Source organism: Ichthyophthirius multifiliis (genome assembly GCF_000220395.1).
Source record: "Ichthyophthirius multifiliis unplaced genomic scaffold scaff_1120509251446, whole genome shotgun sequence".
NCBI lineage: Eukaryota > Ciliophora > Oligohymenophorea > Hymenostomatida > Ichthyophthirius > Ichthyophthirius multifiliis.
Window position 1 is genome coordinate 21,689 of NW_004085867.1, and position 21,460 is coordinate 43,148.

Below are 21,460 nucleotides of genomic sequence, written 5' to 3' on the forward strand. Positions count from 1 at the left end.
ATATTTTGTATTTTGTAAATTTATTTTATTTAATTTAAAATAATTATAAAATAGTAAATTAATTAATTTATAATTTTTAAATTAATTTAATGACTTTTTTTCTATGTGTATTTCAATAACCTTTTTATATATTTTTTTTATAAAAATATAGAAAAAAATTAAGATATTAATATTATTTAAATAATAAATACAAATATACAAACTTTATCATTAAACTATTATTTTTTGTTTTTTTTAAATATATATATAAAAATTCAATTATTAATTAAATAAAAAAAAAAATAATACAATAATTATTTATTATATTTTTAAAAATATATTAATTATTTAATATCATTCTAATTTTTTTTTAAAAAATAATTATATTTATGTAAAACTTTATAAAATTAATTTAATGTAAAAATAAAAAAAAAAAAAATTAATTTTTTCATAAAAATAATTTTAATAATAAATGGTATAAGATAAAAGATATAAGAATAAGTAAAAAATTGATATATATAAACATTTTAAAAATGATAATTTAATGAAAAAAAAAAATATTTTGTTTTGAATATTGTAAAAATTAATATATATATAAATAAAAATAAAATATTATATTTATGCAAAATAAAAAAATATACGTAGATTAGTTTTAATTTAATAAATATATATATATATATATATATATATATATATATATTTGTATAAATATTTATATATATATATATATTTTTATTATTTTTAATTCTATATAAATTATTTATATTATTTAAAATATATATTTTTTTTTCTTAGATTATTTTATAAAAAATTATTTTCTTTTGGTTATTATTTATTTCTTAATGTAAGATATTCTTTTTTTTAATAAAATTTTATCTTCGATATTTTTTTCGAAAATTAATGTTTTTTTTTTATTTATTATAATTAAATTTTCAATAAAATATAAATTTGCATTTTAATTTTTTTTCTTTTTTATTATTATTTTGTTATAATCTTTTTTTTTTTTTATATTTTTTCTTTTTTTCTACTTTTTTAGAAAAAATATCTTTCAAAAATTAATTTTTTTTTTTATATTTTATTATATTTTACTTTTATTAAAAAAATTCAATTATTTTTCAAAAAATATCACAATTTAATTATTTTAATTCCTAAAAATATAAGCTATGTAAATAAGTCACTTTAAAATCAATTTTTATTCCATAAACACATTTTTATTATAAAATAGTACACTTTTTCTAAATTTCTTATTTTTTCTATTAATAGAATTTTTTTATGATATATTCATTTATGTTATTTTTTTTTTTTATGTTTTTATTGCAATTTTTGTCTTATATATATATTCTATATATATATATTTTTAAATAAAAAATAATCTTATTTTGTAATTTTTATTACCTGCTTTTGATATATTTTTTTGTGCTGAATTTAAATTTAGTGAATTTTTTTTAAAAATTTTCAGAATATATTATAAATTAAACACAATATATTAATGTAAATGAATAATTATATTTATTATATTAACACTTGTTTTTAAAATATATTATAATATGATTTTAATTTTTTACTTATATATAATTTTACTTTTAATAAGGCAAATCAGGTCCAGGTTAAATATTTAATAATTAAAATAGTTAAAATTTTCAAATTTATATATACATATAAATTCTAAATATATTTATTTAAAAATTATTTTTAACATTTTTAAATTATAAAATTATTAAAAAATTATTTTAATGTAATTTTTTTAATAAAAATGGCTAAAATTTTTTTTTAAAATGAAATTTATTTTTATTTTAAATTTCATTTATTAATTTTTTTTTAAATACATTTTTTATTTTTTATATATATTTTTAATATATTTTTTTTATATATATTTTTAAAAACAAATGAAATTAATATATTTTTTTAAAAAATACTATTTTTATGAAATTATAATTCCTATAATTTAATTTATTATTATATAATATTAATATTTTTAGTCTAGTTTTTCTAATAAAATATATAGAAAATTAAACTATAATTTTTTTTCACTAATAGCTATATAATGAGCAATCACTTCCATAGAATCCTTTATCGCAATTACATTATCCTTTTAAGCAATATCCATTTGCACTACAGTAGTTTGGACAGAATTTTTTAAAATTACAAAACTCTTGTATATTTTCCGGGCATTAAATATATCCATTATATCCGTCAACTTACATTTATGCTTAGTTTTTAGTGCAAATAACCTTTTAATTTCCTACTTGAATAATCAATTATTATGAATTATGTTAACAATAATGTTAATAGCATTTACCTTACAATTTATTAGATGGTACAAATTTTTTATTTAATAAAGTCACGTTAAAACATTTTGAATTAATACCAAATTTAATTCCATATGCAAGTTAACTTTGTTATGTATTCAAATCACTACTAGTATCCCAGCATTTTCCATTAGAATAGGTACTAGAAGTATTACAATTAGGATCATTAAATTAACCAATAGTACAAACAGAAGATCCATGGTGATAATAATCACATAATCCATCGTCTTATACAGGTCTACAAAATTCTCTTATACTTTAATCACATCTACCAAGGATAAATTGACAGCCTTCTCCTTATCCATAATTCGTTGCTTCCTCCATAGAGGCGTTTACTTCAACATAGAAACCTGTGTCTCTTAAAAGATTGGTTGTAAAAGCACTAAAATAGGCCTAAGTTTTTGATATACTTGCATTCATGTATTCGTCTGCGATAGCTGTTTATTCCCAATGAGATCCTGCAGATCCGCTTCCTCCTTAATCTTCAAGAGGCATACCTTTTAAATTTTCACATCCGTAATATTTTTTAGCGAATGCCAAAACATGAGGAGTACTCAGAAGTTATTTTTCAACTCCCCTAATTATTTATTTAGTGATAGGGTTAGTATATGGCAATCCATTAGAATTTACCCATCTTTTTACATCATCATCGCTAAAACCTAATATATGAGTGATTTCATGGATAACTATTTCCATTAAATCTTCAAATTCAATAGGATCTTCCAGATTTTTGGCAGCTAATAAACCTAAATTAAAGTTAACTGTACCATGAGTAGGTCCTAAACGATCTATAAATTAACACCAACCAGCATGAGCTAAAGTATTGTTACCTGGTTCAACTGTATATGATACATATAAATGTAAATCAGAATTTTACGCCTATGTTCTGTCTATATCAGGAATTGGAACTAATCCACATTTTTTATTACTGTATTTATATCTCATATCTGATTCTTTTTTTGGGAGTATTCTTATTAAACGAGAAAAATATTGAATTGCCAAATTTAAAGCTTTCTCACAGCTATTAGTTATACTAATTAGCTTATCTTTCAAATGAGAAGCAGCTAAAGGTTTGAAATAATCCATATTGTAGGTAATTAACATATTACGAGGATATTTATATTATAAATTACGAACATCTGAAGATTCTTCAACAGGATTTTAAGGGATTGATTCATATTTATAGCTTTATTTAAATTTATCGTGACCACATTCGTGTTCTAGTACTTTTAGACCGAAAACAAAGGTTATTAATAATAGGATTATAATAAATTTTTACATTTTTTTATTAATATTTTTGTTATTATTTATATTTTAATAAATATTATTTTTAATATAATTTTGTAAAGTACTTATATAGTTAAATGATATAATTAATAATAATATGTGTATATTAATAAATTTTTATTTATATTTAAATAGTATATTTTTCTATTTCAATAATTTATTTTATATGTTAAAAAATGTATATAAAATAGATAAAATAAAAATAAAATGAAAATAAAATAAAATTATTATTTAATTAAGTTAAAAATTTAAATAATATTTTTTATTTAAAGACAAAAATATGCTTAAGTTTTGTGTAATATGAATATATATAAATTATATTATTAAATGTTATTGGTATAAAATTTAAAATAAATTATATCTAAAAATAAATATAAAATAAAAAAATATTCTTATATATATAAAAAAAAATTATAAAATATAAATATATAATATATAAAATAAATGAATTTTATATAATTATCCTAAATTAATTTTTTAAATCAATCAATAATTAATTTATATTTAGTTCTATTTTTTTAATTAAAAAAAACTTTTATTTATAATATTATAAATTTGCTCATATTAAAATAAATAATATATTTTAGCATCAATAAAAAAATCACTAAATTATTTTTAAAGTTTTATACAGTAGAAAATAATTAATTATATATCTAATTATTTTTAATTAATATATAAATTTTAAATATGATTTTTATAAATGATTTAATTTTAAAAAAATTAATAATAGAAAGACAAAAAAAAATATATATATTATTTTGCTTCTAATTATAAATTTTTTTAAAAGTGTAAACATATTAAAATTAATATAAATTTTTTACTATTTTTAAATAAATCATTATATATAATCGAATAAATTATATTTAGTAAATATATATTAATCTACATTATTTATAAATTTTTTCATTTTTTAATTATTAAAAAACATTTAATATAAAACTAAATATATAATTAAAGCATATTAATCTATATAAAAAAATAACTATAATATTAATATATATATTTATTTAATTTATAAGATATTAATAATTAAAGAAAATAATATTATAAAAATAATAAATTTATAAATAAAAAAAAATATATTAACGAAAGTATATTTAATAAAAAAAATTAACAAAAAATTAATAATAACACTATTATTAATAAATTTATTTTTGTTCTATAAGTACTTTTACACCAATGTGCCTTCGATAAAATGAAATAAATCCAAAAAATATAAAATTCAATCCTTCCTCCTAATTAGGAGTTTTTAGATATCCGTAATTTACAAAACAGACATCCCCTTATATGATTATAAACTACGATATGTCTTATTTTTCAAGATTGCCATATATCCTTAGAATAAAATTCTAACTGTTGTCTGCGATAAAGCTTTATAATTATTGATTGAATATTTTTCTCGCCTTATAAAAATAATCTCAAAATCTGAATTTTATTTAATATTGCTTAATAAAAAAAAATATTTTTATATGCTCAAAACTCTTAACGTTTTGAATTTCGCTTGTAATTATTTCGGATGTCATTAGTTTGGTGTTTCTCTTGAAAATTCAGAAGGCATAGCTTCTTCAGGATCTTGTTGCGGACAAACCACAGTCATCTATAAAAATACATAACTCAATATATATCACATAATAAAGCTTTTTTTAGTTGTTTTACAGTCAATTATTTAAAGGACACAGGTTTGTATTCTAAAACAAGCTACTCTATAGTAGAATAAACATAGTATAGAAAAGGAAAAGATTGTGAACATTTCATTGGTTATTACAGTTCTATTTAAAAGAGTAATGTAATTCAATCGATTTGTATGAAATTTCAAATTTTTAATAAAATTTCCAAATTTAACCTAATTTACAATATAAAAAGCCTTTATTATAATATTGTTAATTTATCAGATATTAAATCTCACTCTTCTCCATATTATTTAAATTAAATATTTCCATACTTTTAATTCCATTTAAAATAGGGTGTCCATAAATATTATAGATAAGAATACTGTCAAAAAACATTTAATCAAATTTCTATTATGTCATCCATATTTTCTATCTAAAAAAAATAAGATTTTTTTATTTTATAAAAAAATTTTAAGGTATCTTAATTTTCTATAAAATTTAACGTTGGCTTAAATTTATTTTTATATAGAATAATTATTATTTATAAAATTATTTTTAATAAATGAAATGACATAGATATTAAAAAAATAATTAATTTTTATGAATAAGCAATTATATTTAATTTTTTAATTTATATAGTAAATGTAATTTATAATAGAAACATTTATTAAAACTTATATAAATATATTTTTATATTTATAAGTTTTAATATATATTTATATACATATATTTTATGAAATCATTTATATATACATATTTTATTTTTTAAATTTAATTATAATTTTATAAATTTATTTTTATTACATATATTATATTTTATTTTTATTTTTATTTTTATTTTTATTTTCAATTTTATATTATTTTATTTTATAATAAATTAATGAAATAATTATAAATATAAAATAATTAATTTCATTTTTAAAAAATAAATAATTATATAAAAAATTAAAAAAAAATAAAATTCACATATATTTTATTTAAAAAAAAAAATATATATAAATTGATTAATATAGGTCTTATTGCGAAATTATATAAATTTTAGTATTTAGTTTATTTCAAATATACTAATTTTTAAAATAAAGTTAATATTAAATAATTTTGAATATTTAATTTTAATTTTTTTGATTTTGGTTATTTAACAATAATATCAAATAAAAATATTATTTATAAATAATGTATTTTTAATAAATATATATTTAGATTTATTGTTTTTTTATTATATATTCATATATCAATAAATTTTATAAGATTTAAATGAATAACCTTTTTAATAGTTATGTATTTTAAGTATATTTATCTTTTTTTAATTTTTAATCTATAATTTTATATATAATCTTTGTTTCAAATTAAAAGCAAATCTTTAAATATATTAAAATTAATAATAATTTATCAGTTTTTTTTTTTTAATTTGTATTAATTATTTATTATTTTATTTAAAAAAGTGTATTTAATTATATTATATTTTTTTATATATAATAAAAATAATAACTTAATTTTATAATTAAATATATAAAAAAATGGATTTTATAAAAATAATTAAATATAGTTATAAAAAAAAAAAATTAAAAATAATTTAATTTTATTTTAGTATTAATTATAATAATTAATTATTATTATAAAAGAATTTATTAATTCTATAATAAAAAAATATAATATATAAATATAACAATATATATTAATTATTTAAATAAAACAATAAAATAAATAATATCATATATTTAATGTTTTTTTATTTACTAATATTATATAATTTAAAAGTATAGATTAAAAAAAAATATAAAGGTTAAAATATAAAAAAAATAGGTTTATATAAAAATGAATAATAAATAATTAATATTAATTATATAATATTTATGGTAATTATAATATATATATATATATATATATATATATATATATATATATATATATATATATTTACTTTTACTTTTACTTTTAATATTTTTATTCATAAAAAATTATATTTTTTTTTTTTTTTATTATTTTTATATGAAAATAAATATTTTTTTTTATTAAAAAATTAATTTTTTAATATAATTTTTCATAAAATTAGTGTAATTTTTTTTAAATAAATTTTTTATTTCTCAGAATTATATCTTCAATAAAATTTAAGTTTACATTTTCTTTTTTTTCTTTTTTATTTTTTTTTTGAAATTTTCTTTTACATTATTTTTTTTAAGTCAGAAAATTCAATTATATTATTTATTTTTTTATCTTTTTTATAGAAAAAAAAATTCTTTACAAAAAATTTAAGTTTCTTATATATTTTATTTTTTAATTTTACTCTTTTTACAAAACTCACAAAAGTTTAAAAAAACATCTTAATTTAATTATTTTACATCCTAAAAATATAAACCAAGGTAAATAAATACTTTAAAATCAATTTTTTTACACAAAACGCCATTTTTTCATTAAAAATTCCTTTTTTTATAACATAACCTCTTTATATTTCCCCTTATAAAATTTCTCTCCAATATATACATCTAAGAAAATAAGTACCTAATTTATATGATTTTGATGAAAATCATCAAAAACAGTCTAATAATTGATAAATAACATTTTTAATTTCTTCTTTTTTCTAAATCTAGTAAATTCGTTTAAATTAGAGAAAATTTTTTATATATTTTTGGAAAAACAAGTATCCTTTGAGATTTTAGTTTGGAAAAATTAACAAAATAATATAGTTTAAAGCTTAAATTTTGCAATTTGATTAAAAATTAATATTTTTTATAAAAATAAAAATTTTATATGTATGAATAATAGCTATATTTTTTTACTTGTTTTATTTTTGAAAAAAAATCAAATAATTTATTAGGATTTTTGATGTATTTTTTAAATTAAAGGAATTTTTTTTAGTGTTTTATATATTAATGAAAGGGCAAATTTTTTATTTTTTTTATTGCAATTTTTGTCTTTTATACTACTTTTTTTTGTATTCAATATTCGATATGTTATTTGATTTTTATAATATTAATTCTAAAAATTTTAATTTCATTATATAACTTTTATTTTTATATAATAATATAATTATTTTATCATTTTTATAACCTACTTTTGATATATTTTTTTTAAAAAAAAATTAGAAGATATAATAAATTAAACATGATTTTTTAACGTATATAAATTATTTTATTTTGTTATAATTTTAATTATTTTTTTAACGAATATAAATATAATTTTACTTTTAATAAAATAAATTAAAATCCATAGTTAAATAATTAATAATTATAAAAGATTTAATCTTTATATTTATATATAAATAAAAATTCTATATATATATATTCATTTATTTAAAAATAATTTTTTATTATTTTAAATTATAAAATTTTTATATTATTATTATATAAAGTAATTTTTTTTTAAAAAATAACAAAAAAAATTTTATAAAAAGAAATTAATCTTATTCAATTTTTATTTTTTAAATTCTATTTTTTATATATTTTTATAAAAATATATTTATAATATAATTTAAAAACAATATTATTTTTTATATATATAAATTTAAACTATGTTTTTTTTTCATAAATATTTTTATGTTGAGCAATCTTATCCATAGAATCCTTTAGCGCAATGACACTATCCTTTTAAGCAATATCCATTTGCACTACAGTAATTTGGACAAAATTTTTTAAAATTACAAAACTCTTTTATATTATCCGGGCATTAAATATATCCATTATATCCATTAACTTTCATTTAGGCTAAGTTTTAAGTACAAACAACCTTTTGATCTCCTACTTCAATAATTAATTATTATGCATTATGATTACAATAATATTAATAACAATAACCCTCTAATTTATTAGATGGTACATATTTATTATTTAATAAAGTCGAGTTAAAACATTTCGAATTAGTCCCAAATTTAACTCCATATGCAATCTAAGTTTGTTATGTATTCAAATCACTACTAGTATCCCAGCATTTTCCATTAGCAAAAATTTTAGAAGTATTACAATCAGCGTCATTATATGTACCTATACTACAATTAGAAGATCCATGATGATAATAATCACATAATCCATTGTCTTCTACAGGTCTACAAAACTCTTTTATACTTTAATCACATTTACCAGTGATGAATTGACAGCCTTTTCCTTATCCAAAAGTTGTTGCTTCCTCCATAGAGGCATTTACTTCAGCATAAAAACCTGTGTCTCTTAAAAGACTGGTTGTAAAAGCACTAAAATAGGCCTAAGTAGGTGAGTTACTTGCATTCATGTATTCGTCTGCGATAGCTGTTTATTCCCAATGAGATCCTGCAGATCCGCTTCCTCCTTAATCTTCAAGAGGCATACCAGGTAAATTTTCACAACTGTAATATTTTTTAGCGAATGCCAAAACATGAGGAGTTCTGAGAAACATTCTATCAACTCCTCTTGTTCTAAATTTAATAATAGGTGTATTATGAGGCTATCCATTTTAATTTACCCATCTTGGTATATCATTATCGCTAAAACCTAATATATGAGTGATTTCATGGATAACTATTTCCATTAAATCTTCAAATACAATAGGATCTTACAGATTTTTGGCAGCTAATAAACCTAAATTAAAGTTAACTGTACCATGAGTAGGTCCTAAACGATCTATAAATTAACACCAACCAGCATAAGCTAAAGTATTGTTACCTGGTTCAACTGTATATGATACATATAAATGTAAATCAGAATTTTACGCCTATGTTCTGTCTATATCAGGAATTGGAACTAATCCACATTTTTTATTACTGTATTTATATCTCATATCTGCTTCTTTTTTCGGGAATATTTTTATTAAACGAGAAAAATATTGAGTTGCCAAATTTAAAGCTTTCTCACAGCTATTAGTTATACCAATTAGCTTGTCTCTCAAAGCAGAAGTAGCTAAAGGTTCGAAATAATCCATATTGTAGGTAATTATCATATTACGAGCTTATTTAAATTATAAATTACGAATATCTGAAGATTCTTCAGCAGAATCTTAAGGGATTGATTCATATTTATAGTTTTCTTTAAATTTATCATGGCCACATTAGTGTTCCATGACTTTTAGACCGAAAACAAAGGTTATTAGTAATAGGATTATAATAAGTTTTTACATTTTTTTATTTTATTAACTTTTTTTATTAATTATATTTTTAATATTAATATTAATATTTTAATTAATATTTTAATTAATATTATTTATAATTCAAATTGTCTATAATATTTAAAAAAATTATTTATAATTAATAGTATATATATATTAATATATATTTTTATCAATAATAATTTTATATATTAAGAAGTATATAAAATAGATAAAAATAAAATTATTATTTATTTATAATAAAAATATTAAAAATACATTAATTTGAAGTCACAAACATATAAATGTCGTGCAATATAAATATATATATTAAATAAAATTTATATTTATATAAAGTATAGTTACATAATTTTAAATTTATTAAAAATTTATATTTAAAATTAAAAAATTTATAAAAAATAAAATTATATATTTTAATATATAATTTTCCTTTATTTTAAAAAATTTATTTATAATTTTTTTAATAATCAAATCTAATATATTAAGATATATTATTTTTTAAATAAATTTATAGGCTAAGTCCAAGCATTTGTATTTAAAATTTAAAAAAATAGTTTTTAATAATATTATTAATATTATTTATTTTTTCATAGAAAAATAGAAATATATATTATTGTACATTTAGCATAAAACAAAAAAAATATCAAATCATTTTTTAATTGTTATATAGTAAAAAATAATTAATTATAAATTTATTTTTTTTACAATTAATATATAAATTACAAATCTTAAATATGATTATTTTAAAAAATTAAATTTTTTCAAAATTAATATTAGAAAATATTAGAAAGAAAACAAAAAAAAAATTATAAAATCTTTATAAAGTTTTTTATTTAAATATAATAAATTTCATTAAAAACATAAATATGTTTGTATTATTAAAATTATAAAACATTTTTATTATATAATTTTATTATGATTTCATATTATTAAATAGATATATTATTTACATCAAATCAAAATAAATAAATCTATTATATTTATATTAATATTTATTTATTAATATAAAAACTAGTGATAAAATAATTAATATATTAATCTATAAAAAAAATAAAAAAAAATCTTAAATTAAAAATATAAATTATATCAATAAATATTATTTTAATAATTAAATAAAAAAAATTATAATATAAATAGTATATAAATAAAGCAAAATAATATTAACCAAAATATAAATTATAATAAAAATCCACTAAAAATTAATTATAACACTATAATTAATTTTTTTTATTTTTGTCCTAAAAGTACCTTAATACCAATATGCCCTCAATAAATAACAAATGAGCAAATATAAATATAAATCCTTCCCCCCTCTGATTAGGAATCTTTAGATATCCGTAATTTACAAAATATTATCCCCGTAGTATGATTATAAAGTAATATATACTTTATTTCTTAAGATTGCCTTATAATCATTAGAATAAAATTCTAAATGCTGCCTGCGATAAAGCTTTATAATTAGTGATTAAACATTTTTCTCGTTTAATAAAAATAATCCCGAAATCTGAATTAAATATGAGATTTAAAATAAATGAATTAAAATGTTAGAGAATCATAATTCCTTAAATAGACAGAGCTTTGAGAAAATAATCTGATTTACATAGATATATATCTTATATATAGGATCCATATAATTATTATTTAGTTATTAATAATATTTTTGAATTTGTGAATGGTCTAGGACCTAGTTATGGTTTGTTAACATTAATTTAGGTAAATTAACAATGAAAAAATATGAATATTACTGTTGATTTATAGAAATAAATAAAGATATAATAATATTTTGGGTTTTAGTGAATTCGATATGAATAGATGTGTCACTCCTTATAGATAACTTTATATTTAACCTAGTTTTATAAAAAAAAATATCTTTATTAAATGTTAATTTAGTCTTAGGAGGAATTAAAGTCATTTTCAAAAAAAAATTTCGAAAATAGACATTTTGATATATAATAGATATATTTAATGTCCTATCACAATTCTGTAGTGCAAATGGATATTGCATAAATAATAGGTTTTATTGTGCTTAAAGGAATTATTGGAATTAATTGAAAAATATTATTGTTTTTACTTTTAATTTAATTAAATGTAAATTGAAATTTTACATATATTTTTTTTATATTTACATATATTTTGTAAAAGAGAAATAAATATGTAATAATAACTATATAAAAATAAAATAAAAGAATAAAATATTATTTATTAAATTTTATATTTTTTGATTAAATATCTCATTTTTTTAAAAATATTTATGATAATTTAATAAAATATAATTTTTTATTATGTTAATATTAAAAAAGTTATTAAGAAAAAATAAAAAATTACATTATTTAAATGATTCTAATTAAATGATAAAATTATAAAAAACAATCTATTTAAATAAAAATATATGCATTTTTTAATAATAAAAATTATTTTACTATAAAAAATAGATATTATAATACTTATAATCATTATTAATAATCAAAAATTTAATATATGACAGAATTTTTAAGTAAAGTAATTCAATATAAAGTCTTGCAAAATTTTCAATTTAGAAATAGATATAGTTAAGTTAAGAAATAAAACAATTTTTTTTAAATAAGAAAATCAATTTCAGAAAATAATAAATATTTACTAGTTTCATTGAAATTTCAAAAATAATCATTATAAATATATTTCAAAACTTAAACTAATTTCCAATATAAAAACCTTTTTTTATATATTTTTTTATTTATAATATAGAAAATCTCACTATTAAACATGATATTAAGATATTCTTATTTCATTTTTAAAAAAAATATTGCTAAAAATAAATTAAATAAAATAAAATAAAATAAAATTAAACAACATTTTTTTATTTATATTTTATGATATAATAAATATAAAAATCAAAAAAATAAAAAAATGTATAAATTTTTACTTTAAGTTTAGAATTTAGTTTTAAATTATATTTTTATATGGAATAATTATGAAAAACATTCTTTTAAATAAAATAAATAATATTGATAAAAATTTGTTTATAATATTTATATTTTTGTATAAATATATATAAATATAAATGTATATTTATTAAGAAATATATATATATATATAAAAACAAATAAATGAATAATATATATATATATATATATATTTATCTTTTTTATATATATATATTTTTTTACTTTTAATAATATAATTTTTTAAAATTATATAATAATTTTTTAAATTTTTTTTATTTTATTTTTTATACTTATATAATTTTAATTAATTTTTTTACATATTTTTTTTAAAATTAAATATTAATATATATGATTATATTATTTTAAATTAATACATATAAAAATAAATTCAAATATATTTAATAATGAATATTATTTTATATAAAATAATTTTTTTATTCTTATCAATATATTGCTTTTATTTATATGATCTTTAATTTATTAGTAACTTCATTACAATATTAATATTATAAAATTAAATTTTTAAAAAATTATTACTCAACTATTTGTTTTTATTTATTTAATATTTTTATAATATTGTATAATATTATATGAATAATATTTTTTATAAATAATTTTTTTTAATACATATATTTAATTTATCATTTATTTAATTATATTTTATTTAAAATAAATTTTCTATTATCAAATAGAATACTCTTTTTAAATTTTTTTTTAAGATAAGTTATATTTTTTAAATAATAATCTTTATTTTTATATCTAATTTTTTTTTCAAACTAAGGACTTATCTTTAAAAATATATTAAAATGACTAATATTTATTTTATTAATTCCTTTTTTTATATTTGTAAAAATAATTAATTTTTTTTATTTTTAATGTGATTTAATTTTTTTTAAATATATATATTAGCAAATTTTATGATTAAAATTAATAAAAATTTAATTTAAAAAAAGTAATTATTTTTTTAAAATTATTAAATAAATAAATAGATAAAATAATTTTTTTTAAAAAAAATATTAAATTTAAAGAATAAAAATTATTTTTAAATTAAAAATAATATTTTTTATTTATAACAAAACAAAAATAAATTATAATGAGATTTATTTTACTAAATAAATAATAGTTTGTCAAAAAAAAAAATATGTAAAAACATAAAATTAATGTTTTAAATAACAAATAAAAATTAAATTTTTAAAAAGTAGGGAAACTAAAATATATTAGTATATTATTAATACAAAAAATGATTAAAAAATATAAAAAAATGCACAAATTAAAAATTATAGTTTATAAAATTGTGATTATAATATAATTAAAATTTATTATTGCAAATTCATGATACAAAAAATATTATAAATATAAATATAAATATAAATATTTAATTTTTATATATATATGTTTAACTATTTATTTATATATATATATAAACAAAAATATATATATATACATTTTATTTAATAGAATTATAAATAATATAATTTATTTATTTTTTAATTTTTATAACATATTTTTTTTATTATAAATTGTTTTATAGATACTTAAATAAAAATAATATATTTATAAATTTTTAAATAACATATGAAATAAAAAATATTTATTTTTAAAATAATAGAATTTTCATAATTTATTTTATGAAGGCATTTTAGTTTTGCAATCTTTTCCTTAAAATCCTTTTGCACAATAACATATACTATTTAAGCAATATCCATTTGATATCCATTTGCACTACAGAAATTAGTACACATTTTTTTAAATCCACAAAAATCTGATATATTTGCAGGGCATTATATTTATCCACTATATCCTTAAACTTTAAAAATTTCTAAATTTTCCTTACAAACAATTTTAATTTATCCAACCCAAATATTTACTTATTATTTATTAGAACTACATTCATATTTATAACAATAACCTGACATTTTAATTATTTGACTTTAGCTATTTTTTATATTCTATAAATTCCCGTTAAAACATCTGGAATCAGTCCCAAATTTAACTCCAAAATTTATCTAAGTTCTTACATTGCATGCATTACTTTATTTATCCCAGCATCTTAAATTCACGTAATTATTTAAAGTAATTACAATCAGCATCATTTTAATAGCCAACTTTACAAATAGAAGATCCATGATGGTAAAAATCACATAAATCCTAGTCATTTTTAGAATCACAATATTCTTTTGCTGATGGATTACATTTGCCTAAAATGTGTTCACATCCTGCTCCTTTTCCATAGAATGTCTTTTCTTCCATAAAGGCGTTGATTTGAAAATAGAAACCTGTGTCTCTTAAAAGATTAGCTGTAAAACCACTATAATAAGCTTAAGTAGTTGATGTAAATGAATTCATGTATTCGTTTTAAATGTCTGTGCTTTTCCAATGCGAATCTGCAGATCTGAAGTCGTCTGAAAAATCTAAAGGCATACCAATTAAAGTAGGACATCCGAAATATTGACGAGCAAACTACAAAATGTTAGGAGTTTTAATTAGTAAATATTCAACTCCCCTTATAGATTTTATAATAGTAGGTTCAATATGAAGAGTTTTATTATGAGTTATCCATTTAGGTATATCTAAATTACTAAAACCCAAAATATGAGTAATTTCATGGATAAGTAATTCCATTAAAACTTCAAATTCTATAGGATCATTAATATTTTTTTTTCCCATTAAATTTAAATTGAAGTTAACTTCACCATGAGTAGGTCCTAGACCATCAACAAATTAACACCAACTAGCTGCGGCTAAATAATCATCATTTTCATAATTTGTATATGATACATATATATGTAAATCAGAGTTTTTTCCCTAAATTTTATCATTTTAAGGAATAGTTACTTCCCCGCATTTGGGATTACTTTATTTATATCTCATGTTTGGTTCAGATTTTGGGATTATTTTTATTAACAATTGCTAATTATATAACTTTCTCAACAGTAGAAGTTAACATTTTATTTTTCTCATTAGAAGCTAATGTTTTGTAAAAACTTATATCGTAGCTAATTATCATATTACGGGGTTATAGATTTTGTAAATTACGGATATCTAAAGATTCCTAATCAGGAGGGATTGATTTGTATTTCTAGAGTTTTTTAATTTTATCGTGTTAACATTTATGCTTAAGGACTTTTAGACTTAAAATGCAGGTTATTAATAATAGGGTTATTATAAGTATATTATTTATTATTTTTTTGTATTTTTGTATTTTTTTTTATTTAAATCAACTGGATTTTATAAAATCTACATATTTATCTTATTTTTAATTAATCAAATTTTATTTTTATAATTAAATATTTATCCAGTATATTGAATTGAAATTATTAAATCAAAATTTTGATTCGATAATTAATTATTAATTAATTTTGCATATGATTAAAATTATATCAAATATGTAAAAAATCATAAAATATTATAAATTAATAAAATATTTTATATATATAAATGATATAAGTTTATAAATAATGGATATTATTAATTATTATAATATCTATTTAATATTTAATAAATCTAAAAATGTTTTAAATATGTATATTTATAAATATTTAAGCAAAATGGAAATAAAATTGATAATTTAAAATATATTTTTATTTTATATTGCATATATATTTAATTAAAATATATTTATGATATATTATAGATATTTTTTTTAAATTATATTATTTATTTATAATTTTTTCAATTGTAAATGTTAAATCATTAATGATATAAATAGTAATAACATTTATAATTCATAATAATTATTTTTTTTAATAAACACGGCTACATGTTTTATTAATTATTTTTTTAATTCATTTAAATAAAATTAATAATTTTTTTTTTATTATATTTAAAAAAAAAAAAATTAGAATTTAATTTATTATAAGTTTATACAAATAAAAAAATAAATAAAATCACAATTAAACAAATGATGATTTGAAAAATTTAAAATCTTCAAAACTACAATGATCAATTTGTAGAAATTATAAATATGAAATATTAAATTAAATATTCTTTAAAATATAAAAATTAATTTTTTTCTATTTTTTTAAACAAACAAAAACAATATACATTAAAATTAACAAAAGATATTTATTTTTAAAAAAAAAAATACAGAAAATAAATATATATATTATTTATATTTTATAAATATAGAAATTCTAAAATATTATAATAAACATAAATATATATTTTATTTATATTAATAGATATTTTTTTTTTTTAAATATTTTAAAAAAAATATTATATTTATTTTTTTTGTAACATTTAAACCTATAATTAATTATATTTTTTATAATGATTATAATAATATTTATTATTTATTTATCATATAATATTTTTATTTTCCTGCATTTTTTTTTCTAAATGTATTCTAACAATAATTTTCTTCAAATACCAATATATCACACATAATAATGAATTTTCAGACATTTTTTTCACAAAATAATAAAATACTTATTATAATATTAAAAAGTGAATTTTATTATTTTAAAAATTTATACTATAATCCTTTATAAAATCTTAACTGTTTTTCTCTTTTAATAATATAGTACCAAGATCTGAATAATTATGAGCTTTAAAATGGAATTCAAAATAATTTTGATAAGTAAGTTAATATTTCTTAAATATCAAAGTTCAATGAAAGATTCCTGATTTTCATATATATGTATAATTTTAAATATAATCAATATAAATTTATTTCGTCTATGATGGCTTATAATCTTTATTTCTTTATTGGTCTAGGACATACTTATAAATAAAGTTAATTTTAATTTAAGGTTTAATTAGCAAGTTAAAATATGAATGATTCTATTAATTTAAAGATATAATAATAAAAATAGTTATCTATTAATGCATACTATTATTTTGTGTTTTAATAATACTTAATGCTTAAAAGTGTAATTCTTAATTAATAGTTTATTATATTATAAATAAAGTCAGTAGTTTACTTTTAATGTTTTTATATTTCCTATATCCTAACTTAGTTAGTATAGCTTTAGATAATTTAAAAGGCTTATGTTTTGCAGGATCTCATCGGAAAAACTCAATCATATATAAAAAAAAATATATATATTTGTATAAATTACTTTGTCTTATTTTATTGGTTTACAGCCAATTATTTAAAAGACACAATTTATGCTGTAATAAACATCTTTATTTAAAGAAAAGATATCCTATGGATAAGTTGGAGTCTATTAACATATAATTGGCTAATGCAATTAATAAAATGTATTATGTGAATGTTAAAATAATAGGACCATTTAAATGTTTATCTGGTAATTTAACAATCATGGCTATATAATTTTGATATCTATAAGAGTACAAAATGCTAGGATATTAAAATTAATATAAGTGAAATAAATAATTCAGGATGCAGAATGAGTTTAACTTAGAGTTAAAAGGGGATTTTTAAACTCAAATATATTAAAGGAATGACAAAATACAAAATATTCAAAATAAATATTAGATGAAGTAAATATGAATATAAAATTAATTGATAATATATAACTATTTATTTACAAAATTAAAAATTAAAGAGATATAATGTAAAAAATTAAAGTATTGAAAATATACACTTATTGTGTGAGTTTGAAAAATTAAGTATTAACTACTATAATTCAATAAATTATTGCTTAAAAAATAATTTTTATTAAATAAAAAAATAATTTTTAAAAAAAAATACAATAATAAAAATTTCTTTTAGAAAGAAATAAAGTTTATATTATTAAGTAAACTGGTTTTATATTATAAATATTTAGCATTATTATTTAGTTTTATTTATAAAAAAATTACATAATTAATATTTTCTTTTTTACTTATTTAATAATAGTTTTTTTTCATATAAAATTATTTTTTATAAATAAAATAAATATCAAATATATATATAAAAAAATTTAATTAATATATATAAAAATAATGATTATGAATAAAAGTAAAAAATTATTTTATAAAAAAAAATAATATATAATTAAAAAAATTGTTTACTTATTTTATATATAGTAAATAAATATTAAAATGTAGAAAAATATATATCGCATTTAAAAAAATAAAATGTATTTAAGATTTAAAAGGTTAAATTTATAGTAAAAAAATTAATGCATAAAACAAAGAATGCATTTAATCAATTTATATAAAAAAAAGAACAAATAAATATAAAACATTAATTTTTATATATTATAAATAAAAAAAAAATATAGATAATTATATATTTATAATAATATATATATATATTTAAATATATATATAATATATATATATTATATATATATTATATATATATTTCTAATATAATATTATATATTAAAAAATTTTTATAATATTATATCTTTTAAATTAAAAAAAAAATATTTAAGTTTTATAAAATTACATAGTTTTTAGAAAGGTTATCTTATTTACTTATATTACTAATTAACATTGTATATTTTATTTTATTTATCTATAATTCAAAAAAAAAGAAGAGAGCCAATATTTATTTTTATTTTTATCGATTGAGTTTTTTTTTTTTTATAAAAAATAAAATAAAATTAAAAATTAATATATGCATCATAATATTATTCTGATTAAACAATTCAAAGTTTTTCATAGTTAATTTTAGAATTTCTAGGACATAATCATGATTTTAATAACTTAAAATTAAGTTAATTTTCAAGATATATATTTTTATATCCTATTTAATTTGAATATAAAATTGAATTAGTAAATTGCGAACAAAATAACTCATATTTTAGTTTTAGCCATATAATATTTAAATGAATAATTTATTAAAATAATTTTTTATATATTTGAAAGAATAATATATTTAAATTATATTAATTAAATATTTAAAATCTAATATTTAATAAAAATATTAAATAAAATAACATTTTTTATTTTTTATGAAAAGCTTATTTAACAAAAACATATTTTTTTATTTTTTTGTAAGAATATATATAAAAAAATATTTTTTTAAAAAAAATCTTATTAATTAAAAGAATAAATTCTATATTTGTGAATTTTTTTTTCATAAAGATAAATACAAATATTATAGTATATACTGTATAAAAAGCATTCTCTTTATAAGAATTATATTTAAAAATTAATTTAAAACTCATATAAATAAATTAAAAACAAATTTCTTAAGAATGGAAACTATTATTTAAATTTAAAGAAAATATAAAATATTAAATGAATATATAAATAAAAAAATATTTAATACAAATATTGAGTTTAGATGATAAAACTTCGTTAAATATATATATTTTTTACTTAATTAAAAAGGTTATGTAAAAAAAAAATATACATTTATTATTAATTATTAATAAATTGTTAAATATATAATTAGATTAAAATTAAAAGATAAAATTATTTTATTATTTTATTTAAAAATAAAAATAAAAATGAAATGAAATATAAAAAATCTTAGAAAAATAAAAAAAAATTAATATATATAATTATATATAAAAAATATACATTATTATTAATATATATTTTTTTTTAATTATATAAATATAATGATATAAATTATTAAAAAATAATATATATTATAATTAATATTAATATTTATTATATTTAAGATTTAAATTTTATTCAAACAAAAAAATAAATATATATTTATATATCTATAATTATCAAAAAATTATTAATAAATAAAAATAAAATAATATTTAATAATATGAAAATATAAATATATAAATAAAAAAAATATTTATATAAAAAGTATAAAAATATAAATATATAAATAATATATAATATATAATATATATATAATATATAATATATAATATATAAAATATAATATTTAATATATATTATTTAATATCCATTTTACAATATTTTTTTTTTATATATATTTCATTTTATTATATATAAATCTTTTTAAAAAATTTTAATAAATTTGATTCATATTTTTTTCTTTTATTTATTTAATTATCATAAATTTTTGTTTTTTAAAATTTATATAAATTAATTTATATAATAATAATTAAATTTTTGAGCTTTTTATAATAAAAATAAGCTATTAAAGTCTAAATTAGTTTTAGATGGATATAATACAATATACATTTTAATCAGAATATTTTTCTTATATTTTGTTTTTTTGAAATCATAATACTAACATTTAATTATATATTTTTAATTAATATTTTTTAAAAAATTATTAATATTTTATATTTAATAAAAATTATATTTAATTGCAAATTATAAATATTTCTAATAGCATAAATTATAAATTTTAAAATTAATATTTAAGTTATTACAAATATTACTTATTCTAGTTAATAAACATGCTAGGTATATATCTATTTTGTAAATTTTTAATATCAAAATATTA

The 21,460-nt window shown here is 14.5% G+C and overlaps 3 protein-coding genes across 3 annotated transcripts, besides 45 other annotated features; all 3 read right to left on the bottom strand. All coding sequences in view use genetic code 6, as the record gives it.

The window, feature by feature from the left end:
- The first annotated feature begins 350 nt into the window (after positions 1–350).
- Positions 351–412: a microsatellite.
- Positions 413–643: 231 nt separating this feature from the next.
- Positions 644–709: a microsatellite.
- Positions 710–932: 223 nt separating this feature from the next.
- Positions 933–1,013: a microsatellite.
- Positions 1,014–1,760: 747 nt separating this feature from the next.
- Positions 1,761–1,818: a microsatellite.
- Positions 1,794–1,831: a microsatellite.
- Positions 1,812–1,857: a microsatellite.
- On the bottom strand, positions 1,858–3,604 carry IMG5_206010 (leishmanolysin family protein, putative). The gene has a single exon (XM_004023723.1). It carries the CDS (start codon positions 3,567–3,569, stop codon positions 2,007–2,009), a length of 1,563 nt encoding a protein of 520 aa, XP_004023772.1. The 5' UTR covers positions 3,570–3,604; the 3' UTR covers positions 1,858–2,006.
- Positions 1,909–1,950: a microsatellite.
- A 95-nt stretch (positions 3,605–3,699) lies between the features above and the next one.
- Positions 3,700–3,739: a microsatellite.
- An 18-nt stretch (positions 3,740–3,757) lies between these two features.
- Positions 3,758–3,800: a microsatellite.
- Positions 3,767–3,799: a microsatellite.
- Positions 3,801–3,971: 171 nt separating the features above from the next.
- Positions 3,972–4,015: a microsatellite.
- Positions 4,016–5,992: 1,977 nt separating this feature from the next.
- Positions 5,993–6,056: a microsatellite.
- Positions 5,995–6,054: a microsatellite.
- Positions 6,057–7,046: 990 nt separating the features above from the next.
- Positions 7,047–7,102: a microsatellite.
- A 16-nt stretch (positions 7,103–7,118) lies between these two features.
- Positions 7,119–7,196: a microsatellite.
- A 1,508-nt stretch (positions 7,197–8,704) lies between these two features.
- Positions 8,705–10,267, bottom strand: IMG5_206020 (leishmanolysin family protein, putative; the record flags this gene model as incomplete). Its single annotated transcript, XM_004023724.1, has 1 exon — positions 8,705–10,267. One exon carries the CDS (start codon positions 10,265–10,267, stop codon positions 8,705–8,707), a length of 1,563 nt encoding a protein of 520 aa, XP_004023773.1.
- Positions 10,268–10,315: 48 nt separating this feature from the next.
- Positions 10,316–10,348: a microsatellite.
- Positions 10,349–10,549: 201 nt separating this feature from the next.
- Positions 10,550–10,632: a microsatellite.
- Positions 10,618–10,659: a microsatellite.
- Positions 10,660–13,043: 2,384 nt separating this feature from the next.
- Positions 13,044–13,077: a microsatellite.
- Positions 13,078–13,274: 197 nt separating this feature from the next.
- Positions 13,275–13,393: a microsatellite.
- Positions 13,349–13,398: a microsatellite.
- Positions 13,354–13,421: a microsatellite.
- Positions 13,356–13,422: a microsatellite.
- Positions 13,362–13,400: a microsatellite.
- Positions 13,380–13,442: a microsatellite.
- Positions 13,443–13,809: 367 nt separating this feature from the next.
- Positions 13,810–13,847: a microsatellite.
- Positions 13,848–14,527: 680 nt separating this feature from the next.
- Positions 14,528–14,554: a microsatellite.
- A 602-nt stretch (positions 14,555–15,156) lies between these two features.
- Positions 15,157–16,050, bottom strand: IMG5_206030 (leishmanolysin family protein, putative; the record flags this gene model as incomplete). Its single annotated transcript, XM_004023725.1, has 1 exon — positions 15,157–16,050. One exon carries the CDS (start codon positions 16,048–16,050, stop codon positions 15,157–15,159), a length of 894 nt encoding a protein of 297 aa, XP_004023774.1.
- Positions 16,051–17,332: 1,282 nt separating this feature from the next.
- Positions 17,333–17,380: a microsatellite.
- Positions 17,381–18,787: 1,407 nt separating this feature from the next.
- Positions 18,788–18,841: a microsatellite.
- Positions 18,842–19,352: 511 nt separating this feature from the next.
- Positions 19,353–19,453: a microsatellite.
- Positions 19,355–19,453: a microsatellite.
- Positions 19,356–19,452: a microsatellite.
- An 835-nt stretch (positions 19,454–20,288) lies between the features above and the next one.
- Positions 20,289–20,331: a microsatellite.
- Positions 20,290–20,329: a microsatellite.
- Positions 20,332–20,663: 332 nt separating the features above from the next.
- Positions 20,664–20,708: a microsatellite.
- A 69-nt stretch (positions 20,709–20,777) lies between these two features.
- Positions 20,778–20,926: a microsatellite.
- Positions 20,780–20,920: a microsatellite.
- Positions 20,791–20,940: a microsatellite.
- Positions 20,808–20,939: a microsatellite.
- Positions 20,814–20,847: a microsatellite.
- Positions 20,839–20,926: a microsatellite.
- Positions 20,856–20,950: a microsatellite.
- Positions 20,951–20,960: 10 nt separating this feature from the next.
- Positions 20,961–20,999: a microsatellite.
- Positions 20,966–21,009: a microsatellite.
- A 237-nt stretch (positions 21,010–21,246) lies between these two features.
- Positions 21,247–21,276: a microsatellite.
- The last annotated feature ends 184 nt before the right edge of the window (positions 21,277–21,460 follow it).